This window comes from Sus scrofa, chromosome 13 (genome assembly GCF_000003025.6).
Source record: "Sus scrofa isolate TJ Tabasco breed Duroc chromosome 13, Sscrofa11.1, whole genome shotgun sequence".
NCBI classification, from domain to species: domain Eukaryota; kingdom Metazoa; phylum Chordata; class Mammalia; order Artiodactyla; family Suidae; genus Sus; species Sus scrofa.
Genome location: NC_010455.5, coordinates 136481062 through 136502807, shown reverse-complemented (window position 1 = coordinate 136502807; position 21746 = coordinate 136481062). Strand labels below are relative to the sequence as shown.

At 38.2% G+C, this 21746-nt stretch overlaps 1 protein-coding gene across 13 annotated transcripts in view; it reads right to left on the bottom strand.

The window, feature by feature from the left end:
- CCDC14 (coiled-coil domain containing 14) overlaps positions 204 to 21746 on the bottom strand; it is a 63590-nt gene continuing 42047 nt past the window's right edge. For 11 of the 13 annotated variants that reach the window (XM_021070220.1, XM_021070221.1, XM_021070224.1 and 8 more), the window contains one exon: positions 15477 to 17476. In XM_021070220.1, coding sequence (XP_020925879.1) covers positions 16540 to 17476 — 937 coding nt within the window. In that variant the 3' untranslated portion in view covers positions 15477 to 16539. Of the gene's footprint in view, positions 2547 to 10156; positions 10293 to 10385; positions 10479 to 13517; positions 13618 to 15476; positions 17477 to 21746 lie in introns of those variants that run through there. The other 2 variants (XR_002337868.1, XR_002337869.1) reach the window with 2 other exon arrangements.

Here is a 21746-nt window from a genome sequence, read left to right as displayed (position 1 = left end):
TTCATACTGCTAATAAAAATCCATGCAAATCATGTTAGTGACAAAATTCTAAATACTTATAAATAAATGTAACAAGATAGACAGGATCTACATTGAAACAAATTAAGGGGGAAAAATGATTAAAAGACACAAAATAGGATTTTAATAAATTGAAAGTTATATCATGTTCCTAGAAGGAAAGACAAGAAAAAACTGTTAATTCGGGAAATTTTAATATATAAATTCAATACAGTTCCAACTAAAATTCCAACAAGATTTTTCTTGGAATTAAATAAAATGATCTTAAAATTCAATAGAAAAAGAATGCCAAAGAATAGCTAATACAACTGTAAATATGTAAGAAAAGAGAAAGTGTGTATATGGGGAAGCTTACTAAGTCTTTGGATTTCCTGTCGTGGCGCAGAGAAAACAAATCCGACTGGGAACCATGAGGTTGAGGGTTCAATCCCTGGCCTCTCTCAGTGGGTTAAGGATCAGGTTTTGCTGTGAGCTGTGGTGTAGGCTGCAGATGCGGCTTCAATGTGGTGTTGCTGTGGCTATGGCTGTGGCATAGGCTGGCAGCAATAGCTCCGATTCACCCTTAGCTTAGGAACCTCTATATGCCGCGAATGTGGCCCCAAAAGGACAAAAGACCAAAAAAAAAAAAAAAAAAAAAAAAAAAGATATCGGTCATAGAGAGTTCCCACTGTGGTGCGGCGGAAACAAATCTGACTAGGAACCATGAGGTTGTGGGTTCAATCCCTGGACTCGCTCAGTGGATTAAGGATCCAGCGTTGCCGTGAGCTGTGGCGTAGGTCACAGATGCAGTTCAGATCTGGCATTGTTATGGCTGTGGTGTAGGCCGGTGGCTACAGCTCTGATTAGACCCTAGCCTAGGAATCTCCATATGCCATGGGTGCAGCCCTAGAAAAACAATAAAAAAAAAATCAGTCATACTACAAAGTTTATTCAAATCAACATGACATTGTAATGGTGTATGAAAATTATTTGTGGAATAAATAATTGATAATATTGGAAATATCTGGATGCCAAACTGATAGTTCAGTTAGGAAAAAGATAAACTTTTTTTTTAAGTACAGGTGTAACTGGCTACCCATCTAAAAGAAAATAAAAGTAGACTACTATCTTACACTAAATTCAGAAGTAAATTGCAAATGGATCAAAATTTCAATATGTAAGAGAAAAATAATTTAAAACTTCAAGAAAACTGCCTAGGAGATTTTATGCATAATCCATGGTTTGGGAAAGTTTTCCTTAAAAGAACAAAGAAACTATAAAATAAAAGGCAGGCATATTTGACCATATATAAATACCTTTTTTTGGTATGGCAAAAGGTACTCAGACAAAGTTAAACAATGTCTGAGAAAATGTTTATGCTGCTATATTCTCACAAAGAATTACTTTCTACACAAAGCACTCTTAAAAACTAATTAGACAAGGAGTCCCCATCGTGGCACAGCAGAAACAAATCCAATTAGGAACTATGAGGTTGTGGGTCCGATCCCTAGCCTCGCTCAGTGGGTTAAGGATCCAGCGTCGCCATGAGCTGTGGTGTAGGTCGAAGATGCGGCTCGCATCTGGCATTGCTGTGGCCATGGTGTAGGCCGGTGGCTACAGCTCTGATTCGACCCCTAGCCTGGGAACCTCCATATGCCGTGGATGTGGCCCTAAAAAGAGAGAAAGACAAAAAAAAAAAAAAAGAGAGAGAGAGAGAGAGAGATTGGACAAAACCAACAAGTGAATAGAAAATTGTACAAAGGATACAAATAAACAATTCACTAGTGAGGAAAGCCAGAAGGCCCAAAAAACATATGAACACGGTCAAACTCACTAGAAATCAGGGAAATAAAAACGAAAGTAACAAAATTGCTTGACACCCATCACACCAGCAAACACAAAAAACAGCAATAACAAAGTTTCAACTGATCAAATGTGGGACAATTTAAGTATCTATAAGAATCATAATTACAGTGGACTGAAACACAGCAAATAATTTAATCCATGAATTCACAGTGATACTAGAAAACAAGTCACCATTGAAAGACGCTGAAGGAACCAATTCATTATTTTGCAAACTGATAAATAACTGGAAAGAATCAAGTATTTTTCTTGTCCTATATAAATGAATTGTACCATCGGCTATCCAAATAGCGGAAGTGAGTAAGTTTTTCTTTAGAGATGTAGTTTACGTCATAATGAAATAGGATAGAGTTGGACAGTCAGCATTTTGTAACCCTAACAGATCCGGACACAGCGTACCAGCTGTTACTAACATCACAAAGGGCGAGACAACCAGACATTATGTGAGTCCCAGTGGAGAAGCAGACACCATCTATGAGTTATTCTCACTATAAAGGTCAAACCTGAATCTGACCAAGCCTCTAGACTCCACTACCAATTCACAGGAAATAACCAGGTTGAGGAAAACATTCTGTTACAACATAGGGATGCAATATGCAAAATTCAGACCGTGGGAAATTCGTGGCTCTGACAACCTGCTTCTTCCAACAAATGCAATGTAAGGAATAAAAAGATGGAGGGAGAGCCTATAAATTAAAAGAGACATAAAAGTGTAATCAGTTGCAAATTGTGGGACTTATTTGAATCCCTATTCAAACAAAATGTACTGGCTAAGTACTGAATGAATAGTTATTGTTCATTTTTAGATATGATAATGATTTTGTGCTATTTTATCTTTAGACATACATTTATATTTATAAATGAAATAATACAGTGTCTGGAATTTACTTTAAAATAATACCTAACAGTGGGAAATGAATGAGACAGATCAACATGGGTGGATGGTGGTTGAGGCTGCCTGATGGAAACATGAGAAGTCATTATAATAAGTGCCTACTTTTGTGCATGTTTGAAATTCTCCACAATAAAAGCACACACACACACACACACACACACACACACACACACACACACACCCAAGCCATAGTTCCTATTGCTGATTCCATGGTATGTGTAAAGGCAATTCTTACACATTGCTGGCAGAAATGTAAAGTGTTACAACCTTTTCAGAAGGCAATTTGGCAAGATACACTTTAAAAAATACACACACACACACACACACACACACACATCCTTTGTCCCAGAAATTCTACTCCTGGGACCCCATTCTTTGGAATAGAAGTAGAAACCCATGAGGCCACATAACAGGTATGTTTACTATGAAACCATTCACAGGGGAACTCAATCTATAGCCATCTACAGTCTAGAGCAGAGTTCAAGGACTGGTTCACTCTCCTTCTACTTAACCCTCTTGTGTGTTTTTCTGTTTTACAGAGGCTGGAAAACTAAAGACATAATTCCGAGACTCCCTGGAAGCTAGTGTTTTAGATTAAATTCTACCAGTCAGATGTACTAGTGCAGCTCTGACAAAGGCAGGAAGGGTTTGGAGTCAAAAGAGTAGCAGGATTCTGGAACCAGCAGCTTGGGACCACAACTTCCTGTGGTGGACGCTGTAGTTCCCTGTGGGGGGGTGTTGTGTGGAAGTGTTGTGAGAGTCATCCTGGAGGCCCAGCCTAGAGCCTGTTACTTGGGTCCATCTAATGATCCTAAATTTCCTCCATTAAATCACTTTCTACTTCAAATAACTAGTTTGTGTTATATACAACTGACCCAAATTGTTGAATTATAGTATTTTACATCTTCATATCACAGAACATTAAGCAGCCATCTAAAAGAATAAATTAGATCCATATAAATGACTTACTAGTCAACTGGAGAGATTTTCGTAGCTACTTCTAAGTGAGATAAAATCAAAATACATAAAGATGGGTATAATATGACCCATTTTTGCAAAACGATGACCAACTCCCTGAAATCTCTAAAAATACAAAGATCCATGCAGGATTTTATGAGCATTGAGGAAATGCTAGTTATGTATGGAGAACAGTACGGGGGTACCTCAGAAAACCAAACATAGAACTATCATATGATCCAGCAATCCCACTCCTGGGCATATACCCAGACAAAGCTTTGATTGAAAAAGATAAATGCACCCCTACATTCACAGCAGCACTATTCACAATAATCAAGACATGGAAACAACCTAAATGTCCAATGACAGATGAATGGACTAAAAAGATGTGGTGCATATACACAATAGAATACTACTCAGCCATAAAAAAGAACAAAATAATGTCATTTGCAGCAACATGGATGGAACTAGAGACTCTCATACTAAGGGAAGTAAGTCAGAAAGAGAGACAAATACCATACGATATCACTTACATCTGGAATCTAATATATAGCACAAATGAACCCTCCCACAGAAAAGAAACAAACTCATTGACATGGACAACAGACTTGTGGTTGCCAAGAAAGAGGGGGAAGGAGTGGGAGGGACAGGAAGTTTGGGATTAGTAGATGCAAACTATTGCATTTGGAATGGATAAATAAGAGATTCTGCTATATAGTCCGGGGACTATACCTGATCACTTGTGACAGAACATGTTGGAGGATAATGTGAAGAAAAGAATGTATATATATATGTATAACTGAGCCACTTTGCTGTACAGCAGAAATTGACAACACTGTAAATCAAGTATAATAAAAAAATTTAAAAAAACACTGCTACATAGTATATAAGTAAATTGTTAAGAGAGTAGATCCTAAGAGTTCTCATCACAAGGAATTTTTAAAAATTTTTAAAAATTGTACCTATATGAGTTGACGGATGTTAACTAAACCTATATGGTAATCATGTCACAATACAAGTAAATCAAACCATCATGCGATACACCTTAAACCTAATACATATTGCATATCAATTATTTCTCAATAAAACCAGAAGGTAAAAAGTAAAAAAGAAAATCTGAATAAAGTATAGACTTTAGTTAATAATAATATATCAACATTATTTCATTAATTATAACAAGTGTACCCACACTAATGTAAGATGTTACTAATAGAGAAAACGATTCCAATTCTGATATGTGAATTCTCTTTACTATCACTGCAAAATATAAACTTTTCTGTAAATCTAATACTACTATAAAATATAAAGCTTATTATAAAAAGAAAATGCTGGTTATGAATACAGGTTACAGATGTGTGGCTAGGGATTAGGAAAGGGGCTAATATGGAGAGAGGAGGTAGAGAACAAAGGTGTTGATGAAAGAACAAGCACGATGGAGTTCCCGTTGTGGCTCAGAGGTTAACGAACCCAACTAGCATCCATGAGGATGCAGGTTTGATCCCTGGCCTCACTCAGTGGGTTAAGGATCCAGCATTGCCATGAGCTGTGGTGTAGGTCATAGACGTGGCTCAGATCCTGCGTTGCTGCGGCTCTGGTGTAGGCCAGCAGCCACAGCTCAGATTGGACCCCTAGCCTGGGAACTTCCATAGGCCTCAGGTGCGGCCCTGAAAAAGACAAATAGATAAAAAAAAAAAAAAGATATAATCCTATATATAATTTATTTGGGTATTTATATTTTATGCATGAATGCTTAAAAGAATAACCAGTATTGAATGCTTAAAAGAATAACTAGCATTTTAACCTCAGGATTATGGGTGGGGTTTATTTCCTTCTTTATATATTTATATAATAAATAAATGAGCATTTTTTCATACAATCAGAAAAAAATGCATTTTCATTGTAGAAAAAAGCAAAAAACAAGTGACTTACAATAGTAACAAAAGATATAAGAAATCTAGGAATAAATTCCACAAAAGTGTAACAAGATCTTTATGGAGTAAATAAATGGAGCATTATACAATATTAATGGATTAGAGGTTTCAGTATAATAAACATAGAAATCCCCCAAATTAACTTATAAATTCAAAGCAATTCTCATATAACTCAAGAGGATTTTTCACAGAACTTGACAAATTGATCCTTGAATTCACATATAAGAGTAAAAGGCACAGAATAGCCAAGACAATTTAGAAGATGAATAAGGAGAAAGAACCACCCATCAGATATCAAGATATTATGAGTCTGCAATAATTACAACAGTCTGGTATTGCACAGAGGCAGATAATACATAACTGAAACAGACTAAGAGAATGGAGATACACCCACAGATATTGAGGAACTTGTTGAGTGACAGAGGTGACAATATACATTAGTGGGGAGGACAAGATAACAATCAAACATGGGTTGCTGGCCTCCTTTCAAAACCTACCCTAGAAATGCTAAGGAAGGGACAGGCAAGTTAATGAATAACAGAATATTAAAGCCAAGAAACTTCCAGGAAGATAGGAAGTGGCTGCATTCCAAATGCATATGGGAAATGGCAGCCTGGAATAGAAGGATGGGTTGCAGGAGTACAATCTCATTATATTTTCTTCCTTCCTCCACCCTGTCCTAGGTGAGTCACTGCTTACCTCATCACCTCTGTTGGGCAGAAGAACACCACCACAGTGCCATTAGATTTATGTATGTTATGGCAGAGCTGGAATCTGGCTGGTGGGGAGTGGGTAACAACAGGTGCAGATCAACATCCTGACCCCTGAGCAGTCCTAATTCCTATCCCAATCCTAATGAGGAAGATTCTGAAACAGATCAAAGCTGAAAGATTAGATACCTGTCTAGGTAGCTAATATTTCCAAGGTAATATGAGCTTATGGGGGGGGGGCAGGGAGAACGATACAAACATGCTTAATAGTCCATGCTAAAGGAAATAGAATCAATGGACTAGACAAGAATTATACACACAAGGAGTTCCCACTGTGCCAGAGGGTTAAGAACACAGCATTGTCTCTGTGGTGGCACAGGTTCAGTCCCTGGCCTGGAGCACTAGGTTAAGGATCCGGCACAGCCACAGCTGTGGCTCTGTGGTGTATGTTGCAGTTGTAGCTTGGATTGGATCCCTGGCCCAGTGCCGGAGGCCAGCTCTGGCAGCCAGGGAGTGCACTCCCCGAAGGAGATGGATGTATGTACATGGAGACAGCCTCTTTGTCCCTTCTTTCAGGGCGCTGGACTGCTCAAATTTTATTGGCATAAGTGGTTGATTATATAGACAGTTTTTCACTACAGATTACTTCATAGTGTTAAAAGTACATTGGTTAACTATTAGGCTTTGTTTTTTTGATCACATGGTACAGGAGCAATACGTCATGCTTTAAAATCCTTAGCCTAGGGAGTTGGTCATGGCGCAGTGGTTAACGAATCCGACTAGGAACCATGAGGTTGCGGGTTCGGTCCCTGCCCTTGCTCAGTGGGTTGACGATCCGGCGTTGCCGTGAGCTGTGGTGTAGGTTGCAGACGCGGCTCGGATCCTGCGTTGCTGTGGCTCTGGCGTGGGCCGGTGGCTACAGCTCCGATTGGACCCCTAGCCTGGGAACCTCCATATGCTGCGGCAGCGGCCCAAGAAATAGCAACAACAACAACAACAAAAAATCCTTAGCCTAACTAAATTTAGTGAGTACAATTCAAGGACAAACAGGCACAGCGTATCATGTGGGAAAGAGGAGACCCAGCATAAACCATCTCATGGCCAGCCAATTTTTACAAACTGAAGAGGCCACATAACAATTCTTGCCTTCAGACTAGTGTCTATCTTCAAAGTGTCCTTGGCAGAGAGACAGTGTGAGAAAATACAAATTAACTTAGCCAGCTATCACTAAAAGCTTCTAAAATCAAGGACAAAACTCACAGCTAGGTTTCTTTTGATCATGAATAATATGTGTCTAATTTCTATAAACGTCATTAAAATCCTAACTCTAAAGTTTACTGTATAACTAGTTAGATAAACACTATGTTTTAATTAAGTTGGACTTAAATAGGGGAAAGTCCTTTAGAATGAAATTCCTATTATATTATTGTTGTAATTTTGTTAAATCACAAATCACCACAGGAAAATAAGAAGGGAAACTAAAAATAATAAGCAAATAATCAGGAAAGACTGAGGAAAACTGAATAACAAATAAACCAACAGGCAAGACTAGGTCACCTGAGAAACAATCCATGTTCTCCAGCGCAAACATGGAAATTGGTTTTCCCAGGAAAGCCCCAATTTTTTCCCATCAACATCAACATGAGAGCCATGTAACCTGAGGCCTGCCCTCGCACTGCACCATACAGGCAGGTCTCAGCCTGCCCTCGGTTTTTCACCGTACAGACAGGCTTCTATCCTGACCAGAAGCCCACCTTCGGCTTGCACCATTCAGGTGAGCTCCCTTCCTTGGTTAGGAACTTGCCTTTGGGCTTTTCTACCATCAGGCAAGGTCCCTTCTTCGAGTCTCTGCATTTTTTTGGCTCCCTGCAGCCCGGGAACTTCCACATGTCACGATGTGGCCAAAAAATAAAAAAATTTATTAAAAAAGGTTTTGCTTCTCTGTTCAATGCTCCTGATTTGAATAAATAATTGCATAAATCAGTTTTAAAAATTCATGGCCTGGAGTTCCCGTTGTGGCTCAGTGGTTAACAAATCCGACTAGGAACTATGAGGTTGTAGGTTCGATCCCTGGCCTCGCTCAGTGCGTTAAGGATCCGGCGTTGCCGTGAGCTGTGGTGTAGGTTGCAGACGTGGCTTGGATCCTGCGTTGCTGTGGCTGTGGCGTAGGCAGGCGGCTACACCTCCGATTGGACGCCTAGCCTGGAAACCTCCATATGCTGTGGGAGCAGCCCAAGAAATGGCAAAAAGGGAGTTCCTGTCGCGGCCTAGTGGTTAATGCATCCGACTAGGAACCATGAGGTTGCGGGTTCGATCCCTGGCCTTGCTCAGTGGGTTAAGGATCTGGCGTTGCTGTGAGCAGTGGTGTAGGTTGCAGATGCGGCTGGGATCCCGAGTTGCTGTGGCCCTGGTGTAGGCCGGCAGCTACAGCTCTGACTGGACCCCTAGCCTGGGAACCTCCATATGCCACCGGAGCGGTCCTAGAAAAGACAAAATAAATAAATAAATACATAAAATTTAAAAAAAAAGAAATGGCAAAAAGACAAAAAAAAAAAAAAATTCACGGCCAGATATTTAGTCAAAACTTATGAACTCTATGGCAGTATTTTTTCTTGTGTTTTTAATTTACAGCTTTATTTTTCTATTTCTTTCCTTTTTTCCTCAAAATATGCTATTCTAGATCCTCTGCTGGTCCTTCTTGATGACTAATGTTTTTTGAAGCAGATAAGGAAGGTTTTCCTGGATCAGTTATTTATAGAATGCTTGTGTATAAGGGTTAGAATCGTCATTAATTTTGGGCTTTGTGCTGTGATTTGTTTAGCCTTACTTCTCTACATGGCAATTGGCATCTACATTTTTTCTCCCAACATAAAGCCAGTGGATAGTGTTCCTATTGTCATAATCTAAGGATTTACATCATTTCCCTCTGCATAAGCTGTTCATCACTGAGAAGTGTACTTTGCTCGCTATTTCTGTTACCTGGAGACATAGCATCCTCTCTCTGTTTCCTCTCATGTGTAACCCAGCTTGATAATTACTGCTTTTGACAGTTCTTCTAGCTCAGTTATGGCTTAGTTTTAGAGTTGTCTCCTAGTATTACCCACAAATGGAGTTTGTACTCCTCTTGTTGGTTTTGCTTTCTACAAAAGAAAGGGGAAAGGACAACTTTACACTACCATCTTCGCATTGAAATCCAATGGAAGCTATAGTTTAAATGTGAAGGTGAAACAAACATATTCAAGTCCTCAGAGTCACAACACAAAGATACTCATTGAAAGTGATATCCAGAAGAAAAATAAATATGGAAAGCACCTAAGACATGAGTATTAAAAGAGAAAGAACAGCAATCCAAAGCTAAAATGATATAGGACACCAACGTGGTATGGGTACCTATTAGCGCTACATGCCTAGTGCCTTTGCTGTTGGGAAACTTCTCCTTGGAAACTGCAGCATTTTAAGCAGGAGGGAGTCTTTGAGACTGTATTTTCTCATTTAGCAGGTCCTGGGGTTCTAGGTCCCTCAGAGGCACACTTGGTCTTGTCTTTAAATGCTCAGAGGCACACGGTAGACCAGCTAATAAATAATAAATGGTTGAAGATCACATGGAATATGAAGACAGTTACTTGGTCACTTGACTCCCAATCTACGGCTCATTCTCTTCTAAGTCACAGTTCTTAAGATGAACTTTCCCACAGACTTAAATATCATTGTCTGTTCAAGACTCTTATAGTCATCAGTGATCTATCATGACCTTTTCTCAAACTTTGGCTAAAGATACAAAACTACAATTTAAATTCTCATACCTTTTCTGGTAGGCTAGGGAACAAGAGGAGTTGCTTTATGCATAAGTCATCCATTTTTATAAAAATCTGACCAGATGGATTTTTAGACCAGTTGGGATGGGGGGAGGGATGAGGTGATGACAAGTAGTCCAAGTCTCTGGCAAAAAAAAATCATCATTAGCTTTGTGGCCCAGGAAGAGTGGAATGGTAGCATATAGGTCACTGCTCTAAATGGTGAAGACCTACTTACTCAAATATTCATTTATTGACTTGTTCTAGTTTGTGTCCCATCTTCCACCAATCCATCTCCCTATCCTAATACAGCAAGTCTGATAGTATTGACCTAAAAAGAAGAAAAAAAGAAAAAGGATTAATTTTCTCCCTATCCACTGAGGCTCTGGATTTAAGATTTTATTTTTCCTTTACTCTTTTCTTCTTGCCAAACCACTAACTACTATCCTCCAAAAGGGCCTGTTCTGCTTATTTTGGAGATGCTGATTTAAAATACTTGCTTCTGGTCTCCTACTCCATTCTGGTCCTAGAGCTCACAGCCAAGTGCAGACCAATCTGGAAAGGATAGTGGGATGAAAATATGTACCTTGGCTATGTGCTCCTCACTGAGCAGTGGACAACATTCTTTGTTTTAGATTTGATCAAATGTTTAAGTCTCCAGCTCCAAAGGCAATCAGATTTTCCTCCTAGATAGTCTGTGATACCTCTGCACATCTCCTTGAGATCTCTATGGAAAATGAGCCCTCTTATTCTCTGGCTGAACAGAAGATAGTGCTGGGGTCCTGGAAATGTCAGGAAGCTTGTGTCTTGGTTATGGTAAATAGTGCTATGAGTACTGGGGAGCATGTATCTTTTCAAATTAGTGTTTTCAGTTTTTCCGTATATTTACCCAGGCATGGAATTGCTGGTCATACGGTAGTTCAATTTTTAGTTTTCTCAGGAACATGCATATTGTTTTCCATAGTGGCTGCACCAATTTACATCCTCACCAACAGTGTAGGAGGGTTCCCTTTTCTCCACATGATGAGGTCTATTTAAATACTGTCATAAGTCACAGACTGTGCACTGTGCTCCAGTTTTCAAAGCGCTTTGCCTACATTTATCCCTCCCACAAATCAGTGAGGTAGGCTGGCAGGATAAATTATCCTTGCACTGGTGACAGAGTTAAAAAAAAAAAATGTTTCTGGGAGTTCCCGTCGTGGCGCAGTGGTTAACGAATCCGACTAGGAACCACGAGGTTGCGGGTTCGATCCCTGGCCTCGCTCAGTGAGTTCAGGATCTGAGCTCAGTGAGCTCAGTTGCCGTGAGCTGTGGTGTAGGTCGCAGACGCGGCTCGGATCCTGCGTTGCTGTGCCTCTGGCGTAGGCTGGCAGCTACAGCTCCGATTCGACCCCTAGCCTGGGAACCTCCATATGCCGCAGGAGCGGCCCAAGAAATGGCAAAAAAAGACAAAAAAAAAAAAAATGTTTCTGGGAGTTCCCACTGTGGATCAGTGAGTTAAGAATCTGACTGCAGCATCTCAGGTGGCTGCAGAGGTGAAGGTTCAACCCCCAGCCTGGCTCAGTGGGTTAAAGGATCCGGCATTGCAGCTACTACAGCATTGGTCGAAGGTGTGGCTCAGATTCAATCCCTGGCCTGTGAACTTCCATATGCTGTGGGTATGGTCATTAAAAAAAAAAAAAAAAAAGTTTCTGCCCTATCTCCCCTCCTAAAGATTTAAGAATCTGTGGCTTTTTCATAGCACAAGCAGTAGTGTACAAATATTTGCTAAACAAGTGAATTCTGCTTCAGAAGTTAATAATAGGTATAAAGAATAAAAGCCACAGGGAGGTAGGTTAATGGGTGGAGCTGAGATGTATATAAGCAAGATATAAACAAACTGTTGCATGATCTTGTCAACACCAGGAGGAAATTAATTGAAGCCTAGATGACCATCTGTCAGGGATTTAGTTAAGTCCATCAATAGTTACTAACTGCCTACTATACGATAGGCATCAAGTGTTATGGGGGTGTCAGAGATGAATAAATCCTGGTCCCCTGCCTTTAAGCACACAGGGAGGGTAGGAGGGGTTGATGTGTAAACTGATACGTGCAATGGTAGAGGTATATACAAGGTAAAGAAGTAGTACTGTGGGTTTGAAGAATAAGTGAGAATTTGTCAGGAGCCTGGGCAAAAGGGTGGTTCAGGCAGAAGTTATCACTATAAAACAGATTTCATCTTTTGGTATAGAAGTAATATAGAAGACTTTTAAAGTCCTTTCAAAACCAATTTAAGCCCTAAGAAGTCCCTAAGATCTTGTAATCTTTGATAATTATTCTATGGGGGGTGCTACTCAAACCAACTGCTTTAAATAAAATAGTGACCAGTTCTCTACACACCATATACTAAAACACCAAATTATAAGGTGTGATATAGACACAGAACCCATTTGTTTAAGTAATTCTGAGCAGAAGGAAATCATGAATCAACAGATTTGAAAAAATTATTAAGGGAGTGTTAGCTCACAAGTCAAATCCAACTTTAACTAGTGGTATGCTTATGTTCTGGACTCCTAAAAATAATTTTTAAAAAGGGGCCTCTTACTCTTATAATTAAAACTTCAGCGAGAGTTCCCACTGTGGCTCAGCGGGTTACAAACCTGACTAGTATGCATGATGATGCGGGTTCAATCCATGACTTCACTCAGTGGGTTAAGGATCTGGTTTTGCTGTGGCTGTGGTGTAGGTCACAGACACAGCTCTGACTTGACCACTAGCCTGGGAACTTGCATATGCCACAGATGCGGCCCTAAACACAACAACAAACAAAAGATTAGTCAATCTTGTCACTCTTTATTCTCTTACTGTTTTTTTCCTCACAGTACTTATCCTTTGCTTGTGTCACAGTGTGACGTAAGCTCCTTAGGGATAGAGAATACCTATCTTGCTCACTGTTATATTCTCAAGAGCCTAGAACGGTAACTGGAATATATTGGAGTTTTCACTTCACTTATTCATTAAATGACTGCATGAATCTTTAGCTGAAGGGATTGGCCCATAATATGAGCACTAGATACTTAAGCTGTAGTTCAGGTGTATGCCTTCTGATATAACTGAGTTTTGCAATTCTGTCCAACTTTCCATGTAGTTGAAGCGAACATTTATAACTTGTAACGCACTTAACATAAACCCCACCACTAATGAAAAGTAAAGATTTCTGGACAATTCACTCAACTCCAAGGGTGACAATAGGAGAAGAATGTGCACCAAGTACTTCTTTGATTCCTTTAGCCCTGCTCCTAGGATCTCTACTCAGAGAGTCAGATTCTAACTTTCATGTTCACTGGTATTCAAAAAATACTAAATCCACCATGAACAGTTTGTACATTACCTTCAGATCCAAGAAGGGGCAGCAGAATAGTGTCAACATGCTAAAGGATCGTTCTTTCCCATTCTACACCCAGTATCTATCAGGAGATACTGAATTCATCCTGTAGGAGATAAGGGGACACTCTGTATGCTTTTCACATTCTGGGAAATGGTAAAAGGCTTTGTGAGAGAGCTGGGATTTGGGACTAGAATGACACTTCTGAGACTATGATGGGGCTGTAACAACTCCTAAAGCAAATTACTGAGAATGGGCACTCTTCTCTCCTTTTTAGCCTACTCCCCATCATCACTACCATTATCAAGACTTAAATTGGAATTTGTTCACTTTGAACTTAATGAAGAACTTGATTTTTCATTTTAGACAGCACTCGGTATGACTTGTACTGATCAAATTAAAAACTCTGGCGTCATCTTTGATTTCTCCTTCTTTCATTTTCTATTAAGTCGAGCCTATTGAAAAAGTTTCCGTTTGCCTCTCCTTTTCCACTTTCATTGCCAAAAGCTTATCAATTTATGTCTAGACGACTGCAACAGCTTCATATGTGGTCTCTCTTCTCTTCCTTCTCTAATCCTTCTTATTTACCATTACTCTCTGCAATTTTCTAGTTTCCTCTGATGATTCTCAATTAAAACAAAACAAAACACCAAGGATACCCTTACACTCAAAGATTTCATAAGATGTAATGGTTACTCCTCTGCCTGGAGCTCAAGACATTCAATAATCTGACCTCAGTTCTTGTATACTGTATTATCATCTATTACCATTATCATATAGTAACCTCAACCCTTCTATTTTAGTCAGGCTGGTGTACCTATCATCCTCTTACTAGACCACAACCCCCATGTTTTGATGATACTCACCTTTCTATGGGATTAACATTTTGAGGATATTTACAGGATTATTCAAATCTTATACATACTTTAAGATCCAAATGAGGGAATTCCCATTGGGGCTCAGTGGAAATGAATCCAACTAGTATCCATGAGGATGTGGGTTCTATCCCTGGCCTTACTCAGTGGGTGGGGGATCCGGCATTGCCATGAGCTGAAGTGTAGGTCACAGATTCGGCTCAGACCCCACATTGCTGTGGCTGTGGTGTAGGCCAGCAGCTATAGCTCTGATTTGACTCCTAGCCTGGGAACATCCATATGCCATGGGTGCAGCCCTAAAAAAAAAGCAAAAAAAAAAAAGATCCAAATGAAGTTTCTTCTCTTCTGGGTCTTTCTCTATCATCATTGGGCTTCTTTCTACTCTAAACTTCTAGGAAACTGTCTATCCCATCTATTTTTCTAGGGTCACATTTCATCTTCAAATTCAATTCTTTCATGTTTCTATGCCATGTGTACCTCTTACATCAAATAAACAGTAAATTTCTGGTAAAGGTCCCTCAAGGATTTTCTAGTCTCATTTGTTCTTCAATCAAACTATTAACTCCTATAAATGTTTAAAGTTTTTCTTTGCACGTAAGGATGCCTATCCTATATTACAGGCAAAAGAGGATGATCTTAGATTATCATTAAACAATCTTAAGAATCAAACTTGTGCTTATGAATAATAATTCCCATATATGGGAATAGACAAATGACATAATTTTCTTACTTGCTTTATTTTATATTTCTGAAATGTAGTTGCAACCTATTACCTCCACATAAACCAAGGAATTAATTTATGAGGACTGGAAGTAAGAAAAATCAAAAACATTAACAGGCAATTCTGTGAAAATAGCTTAGAATTCATTTAGTATTTTTAGAGTTAAGAAACTCTTTCTGCAAAATCTGAACATGTCAAAGAGACTACCTGGGTTCTTCGGAAGTTGTAGCCCCAACACTTAAAAACCAGCAGGAAGAAGTTCTAGGACTGGCAAAACACTCTTCAATGCTTAAACCTGCCCAAGTACTAAATACAATGACACCAGTCAGATGACTTGTATGAAGCATCAGTGATAGCACAACACCCGGCTTTCTAAGAGTTAAAATGTGCTGTTTCCATAGAAGGTAATGATACTGACTAGTTAGCATCTTCTGGAGTTCAGCAATGTTGATGTCCAGTGCTGCAAGATCATTTCAGAAGTCTTGTTCATCATGAGATGTGAACATTGAGAAAGAAGAGATGTGCTACATATACTAAGTATACTACAGAGTACAGGGAAGCAGAGACCAACTTAGGTCACATTATTTATAGAATAGAGGCGGTTTTCAGCTAAAGTGCTGATAAAAACAAACAAAACAAACAAACAAACAAAAAACTGGCCCAGAAGGGGAGAATTACAACCAGTGCAAGATTTATAAAATCCATCATGTTCAAATATAACAAACACTTCTTATTTATCTAAACAACCAAATTTCCAAAACTAAAACTCACCTGCTAGCATTTCTTTATCAGTCCGCTCTACTTGTTAATGGTCTTATACATTAAGGGTAAAAATAAAGTGTCAAAGTTCTAAGAAACCATATGCTAACTTGGGATGTTATATATATTTTCTTAGACCAATCAATATTTTTCAAAAAGTTGGAGTTATTGGCACTTTTTCTCTTAAAATAAACGTTTATATGTCTCACCAACATCAGCCTGTAGCACAGAGCATCCCATATAAAAACACAATGCCATTAAAACACAAACAGGAATCCTGAAAGAGAAAAAACTCTAGTTTTAATACAGTAAATTGTGAGAAGTTTCCTTCCCATTATCCTTTAGGACAACCAGAGACTCCTTCTAATCTGTATCCTCAGCCCAGCAGAGTAAGAAAAAACTCTAATTGCTAAATATTAAATAAAATATTATTTACAATACTTACAGTACTTTCCTAGTTGTATACGACTTTCTTCTCTTAGCAGATATCAATTTCTTAAAATGACTTGTTTTTTATAAGCTCCACAGTGTTGTCAATATACTCCAATAATAAATTTATTATTCACACAATTTGTTTCACACATAATTAATATAAACCTTTTCTCTAAAGAAAATTAAAATATACATTCAATGTAGCCAAGTTCTATTCTTAAGAAGAATTTTTCTTCTGGGTTTACTTCTCCAGAAGACCAGTCCTTAAGGACTTCTGGAGTCTAGCAATGTTGGCATCCAGTGCTGCAAGCCCATTTCGAAAGTCTTGTTCATCACGAGAAGTGAACGTTGAAAAAGAAGAGATGCTCCAGTCAGAGGTCAAGTCAGAATTTAAAAAGCTAGCATCAGACACTGCACTACTTTTCACTTGAATGATGCTGCTCTGACAAGTGGAGGGGCCGTGACGTGCAGCCAGTTCCTCTGGCTCCTCAGTGGCAACAGGGATCTTGCAAATGGCTTCCTTTATTTTCTCAAGGAGCTGCTTGTCCTCCATATCAGTTGTCTTAGAAAGTTTCTCAGGTACATCTTCCTCCTTTTTGGAAGAGGAACAAACTCCAGGTGCACACAATTTATTTACTTTTTCAGCAACATGTCCACAGTTGCTGACCAGCTTCGGTGAAGCAACACTGATCTGTGGCTGGGGGGATAATCCCTTGGCTAGCGGTGATTTCTTTTTATAAGTGCTTCTAGCAAATGGAATGTAAATTGTCTTATCCAATTTACACTCATCTTCTATTAATGTCGTAATTTCACTCTCCTCATCAGAATCCTGTTTTGAAAGGGCAGAAATGATTCCAAGGGCTGATATTTCCTCCATGCTCCTAGTATTACTATGCTGAGGGCCTTTGGAGGGCAGAACATTTTCATACAGTCTATCTGGCACTATGTTTTCCTCATTGTTAATTGTAGAAAGTGGCTCTGGACATGTAATAATAGTGTGATTTGGTTCTAACTTATTTAAGTAGCTCATTATGGAAGTGTGAGCAGGGATTGGGTCATGTTGAAGTTGTTTTTCATAAATGTTCAGAAGTGATTTGGTAAGATTATTTCCAGCCTTGCAGCGTGCACTGTCCATACTAAGATCTGAGAGAAGCTTTGCCATACTGCTCTGTAAAGTTCTGTTAAGAAGAATTTAGTACACTAATTATTTCTTTTTACCCACTTCTTTCATTTATTTAAATATACTTCATCTTTAAAAGAAAGGATTTGAGGCAAGCACCTGGTTCATAATACGGAAAAAAAGCAACTAAAAGCACAAAATCACAGAATATACCCTGGAAAGAGTAGATTAAAATAACAAAGGATAAAATATCTTGGTCTGCATCAAATCTAATATTATAGCTAAAAATGGAGACTCAGAAAAAAATTTTCGCTTAAGATATAAAGATTTTATTCTTGAGCAACACTGTGAAATGGTAAATATGCTACTCATTTGTTAGAGGATGCCATTAGTAATTAAATTACTTCTCTCCATTCAAAATACATATGAAAAGGACACTGGAAAAATACTGGGGGGGGCGGGTGAGGAAGATGGTTAAAAATAATTACCTAGTATAATTAGGTATAAGCAACATCGAGGCTCCAGGAAAAGTGTGATATAACCACACAGAGTCTGAAGTCAGACAGAAATGGAATGATACTCTAGTGCTACTACTAGCTGTGATCTTGGGCAAGTCACTCAACCTTTCTGAATCTCAAGTGCCTCTACTGCAACATGAAGATAACTACTTCAGAATTAGAATGAACATTAAATAAGACACAATAATAAAACATAAGGATAAAGAGCTTAGCACAGTTTCAGGCTAAGTGAGTTTTTATTTGGTAGTAGTTTCATGAGTGGTCCTATTAAAACAATTTTATACCAAGACTTTAGTCTATTTGAGTTGAATCATATATGTTCTTAAATATAGGTAAGAAAAAGATACAAACACCAACAGGGTGATTTTAAAAGATTACAACCAGCGAATGAGCATGTTTTATAAGTTCAACTTTTAATCAGAGAAATTCAGATTTTTTAATGTGATTTTTCTTTTTTTTTTTTTTTCCTACTAAGCTAACATAGTAAAATAGAAATACCCATTATTGGAGAAGCAGGTACTACTCGTGGGAAGGTACACTCTTCTAGCAAACCAGTAAAGTATCAGAAGCCTTGAAGATTTGTACATGCCATACCTTTTAACCCATCAATTTGCATGTTTAGAAATTTATCCTACTGATATACACCAAGAGGCTAAACTCAAAGATACATCTACAAAGATGTAATTTGTAATTAAAAAATAGATGGATAATATCTTTCTCTTCAAATACAGTGCACTGATTTAGGTAAATTACGGTATAACTGAATCACAGCCATTTATAGTCATGCTGTAAAGAATATTTATTGATGGAAAAATGTTCATTAATTAAGGTTAAATTTAAAAGAACAGGCCATAAATAACACAGTAACAATACTATTTTTGTAAAAACAGTTACACACAACCAAATAAAAAATTAAAAGGAAATCTCTACACTATATAATTAGCAGTGATTATATCTTTGGATATAGAATGAGTGATTTTTTTCCTACAAAAGGCTTACACTGTCCTCTTAAATATACTATATTTTGAATTCTGATTGCCCTTCAAATGATAATGGCCCCAGCCACTTTTTCTCACACCTCTTTCAAGAAGCTAATGAGCTACTAATTCAAAGATAAAAAGGAGTTCCCACTGTGGCACAGTGGATTAAGGATCCAGTGTTGTCTCTGTGGCAGCATGGGTTCAATCCCCAGCCTGGTGCTGTGGGTTAAGGACCTGGCATTGCTGCAGCTGTGGCATAGGTCGCAGCTACAGCTTGGATTCGATTCCTGGCCCAGGAACTTCCATATGCCCCAAGTATAGGGGAAAAAAAGATAAAAAATACGCCATAAGAACATATCTTTAAAGAAATGCTGTAATGAATAATGACATACTACTTCATTCAATCAGACTACATCCTGGAGTTTTTATTTATTTTTAGAAAAGAGATCCTTATATTGAAGTTCCTTTCTAGACTTAAATAAAAATGTTAATTTTGCTGTGTACAAAATCAGCAATACAGAAAGAAAGGAAGTGACAATGTAATAAGAGTTTAAGCTCTGGAAATTAATAGCAATCACTAAGCTTCTCATGTGTAAACAAAATGTGACTCACCACTGTCTTTGAAATTAAAAGAAAAATCTCTGGAAATAGAGATAAGAATATGCTAAAATTTGAAAGGAAGCAATACAAGACCCAGATAGCTACAAAATGAATATATTTGTGTTTCTATTATATGAGATTCAACTAAACACACTGATTTTTTAATTCTTGGAAAACTGGCACATTTTCATAATAAGAAATGTAAGATCTTTTCTTGGCTTATAAAAATATACTAATAAATAACTATCAGCATTTATAAGTGCTCTTAGCAGCTATTAGAAGAATATTTACTACTTATTTACTGAAAATTTCCTCACATTTTAATGGTTTTATGACATGTACCATAGTAAAATCTAAAAAAACAATGATAAAGATGTATTTCAAAATTACTGAAGGTTGGGGAAGAAAGAGATGGTTTAGAAAATGTATTTAGGAGTTCCCGTTGTGGTGCAGTGGTTAATGAATCCGACTAGGAACCATAAGGTTGTGGGTTCAGTCCCTGCCCTTGCTCAGTGGGTTAACAATCCGGCGTTGCCGTGAGCTGTGGTGTAGGTCGCAGACGCGGCTCGGATCCCGCGTTGCTGTGGCTCTGGTGTAGGCCGGTGGCTACAGCTCCGATTGGACCCCTAGCCTGGGAATCTCCATATGCCGCAGGAGCGGCCCAAGAAATAGCAAAAAGACGAAAAAAAAAAAAAAAAAAGAAAAAAAAGAAAATGTATTTAGAACTTGTATGTGAACCTTCTATTCTCATTATCTCTCCACAGCAGTCTGAGAAAGGCATTTAAAAATTTTGTGAGCTCTCAAAGGGACTATTTAACACACACAAAAAACATACACCTATCTGACCAAGGTGTATGGCTATAAGGGAAGAGAGATGGTGTGGATGAGCTAAAGAGTTCATCTGTATTGTCAGATGTCCTTACTTTACTCTCTAATGTCAAAAGTAAAATTTAAATGGTCAGAGTAGCCCAGTTCCTAATTAATTGAATTGCATAGAGTACTACCAAAAAACATATTCTCAATCACCAATGTGGGTAACAACTGAGCTCAAAGAGTATTTTTTAAATTTATTTGTCTGGCTTTTTAATTTGAAGGACAAAGGAAAAATTGCCATCAATAGCATTTTGAAGCTATTACTGAATCTTCGGTGTAAGGGTCCTATTTATCCCTATAAGACACTGTGCTAAGCCTGTCCACTCATTATGTTTCATTTAGAGTCCAGTTAGTCTAATAAGTGATCTAGCAGTCATGAGGCAGGACTTATGCCCAGTATAAAAATAAAATGTCCTTGATAACAATGGAAAAACACTGAAAGGAAACTTTTCAAGAGTCTTAAGGAGAACAAAATGTCTAGGTCTCACATTTTAGACACAAATAGTATGTTAAGAATTAATGACTTTTCTCAGTTCCTATGCTTCTATGTTGGGGTAAATGTTAAGAAAAGGCTCCAATTGGCAAGAAATACTTTTTCATCCCTAATAAATACTGGAAAAGGCAGACTGTGTGTTATTTGGGAAGAATGAGCAGACACTAAGGTATCTTCTTACAAAGATCTCTCAACAACAGGTCATCTCTCAGAGAGAAGATGTCCTTTTCAAAATAGGAAGCAAAACTGAAGGGAGAATCTGAAGTCTTTGGCTCAGGTCCAGGTCAGGCTCCAACGAGGTATGAAAGTCAGGTTAAGTGCTTTTCATTTCTTTGGGCTTCCGTTCATGTTAATTTCTAGAATAACTGTATTATTACTTAATCTGAAAACTGTTCTTACATTTGCGTTATCAATTTTCTTCACAAATGTACCACCTATCTCCGATTTAGTCCAGTTCATCCTTTAAAAAAAGATGTTATTTCCCTACATATGTCATCAAAGAACTAGAGTGGGCTTTTTGCTTAACAGTGTGGATATTTAGCAACTAAGATGATTAAATACTTTTGTGTATGTTTCACACATACGTTTGCAATATAATATACAATAAACATTTGCTGAATAAATGAATATGCAAATGAATCCATCCATTTATACATCCATCTCCCAGGTGAAAAAAATACTAAGGTTTACTTAGACTAGATTAAGCCCAGAGTTGTCACCAGGAATAGAATATTTTAGCTAAGGCCATGCCATGTATGAGAGAGAAAGAAAACACGGCTAGGAATTAAGAAATGTGAGTTTTAGTCTCTGCTGTTATTAACTCCAATTATTAATATTTAACTTCCATGACCCCCGCTTCCCCAT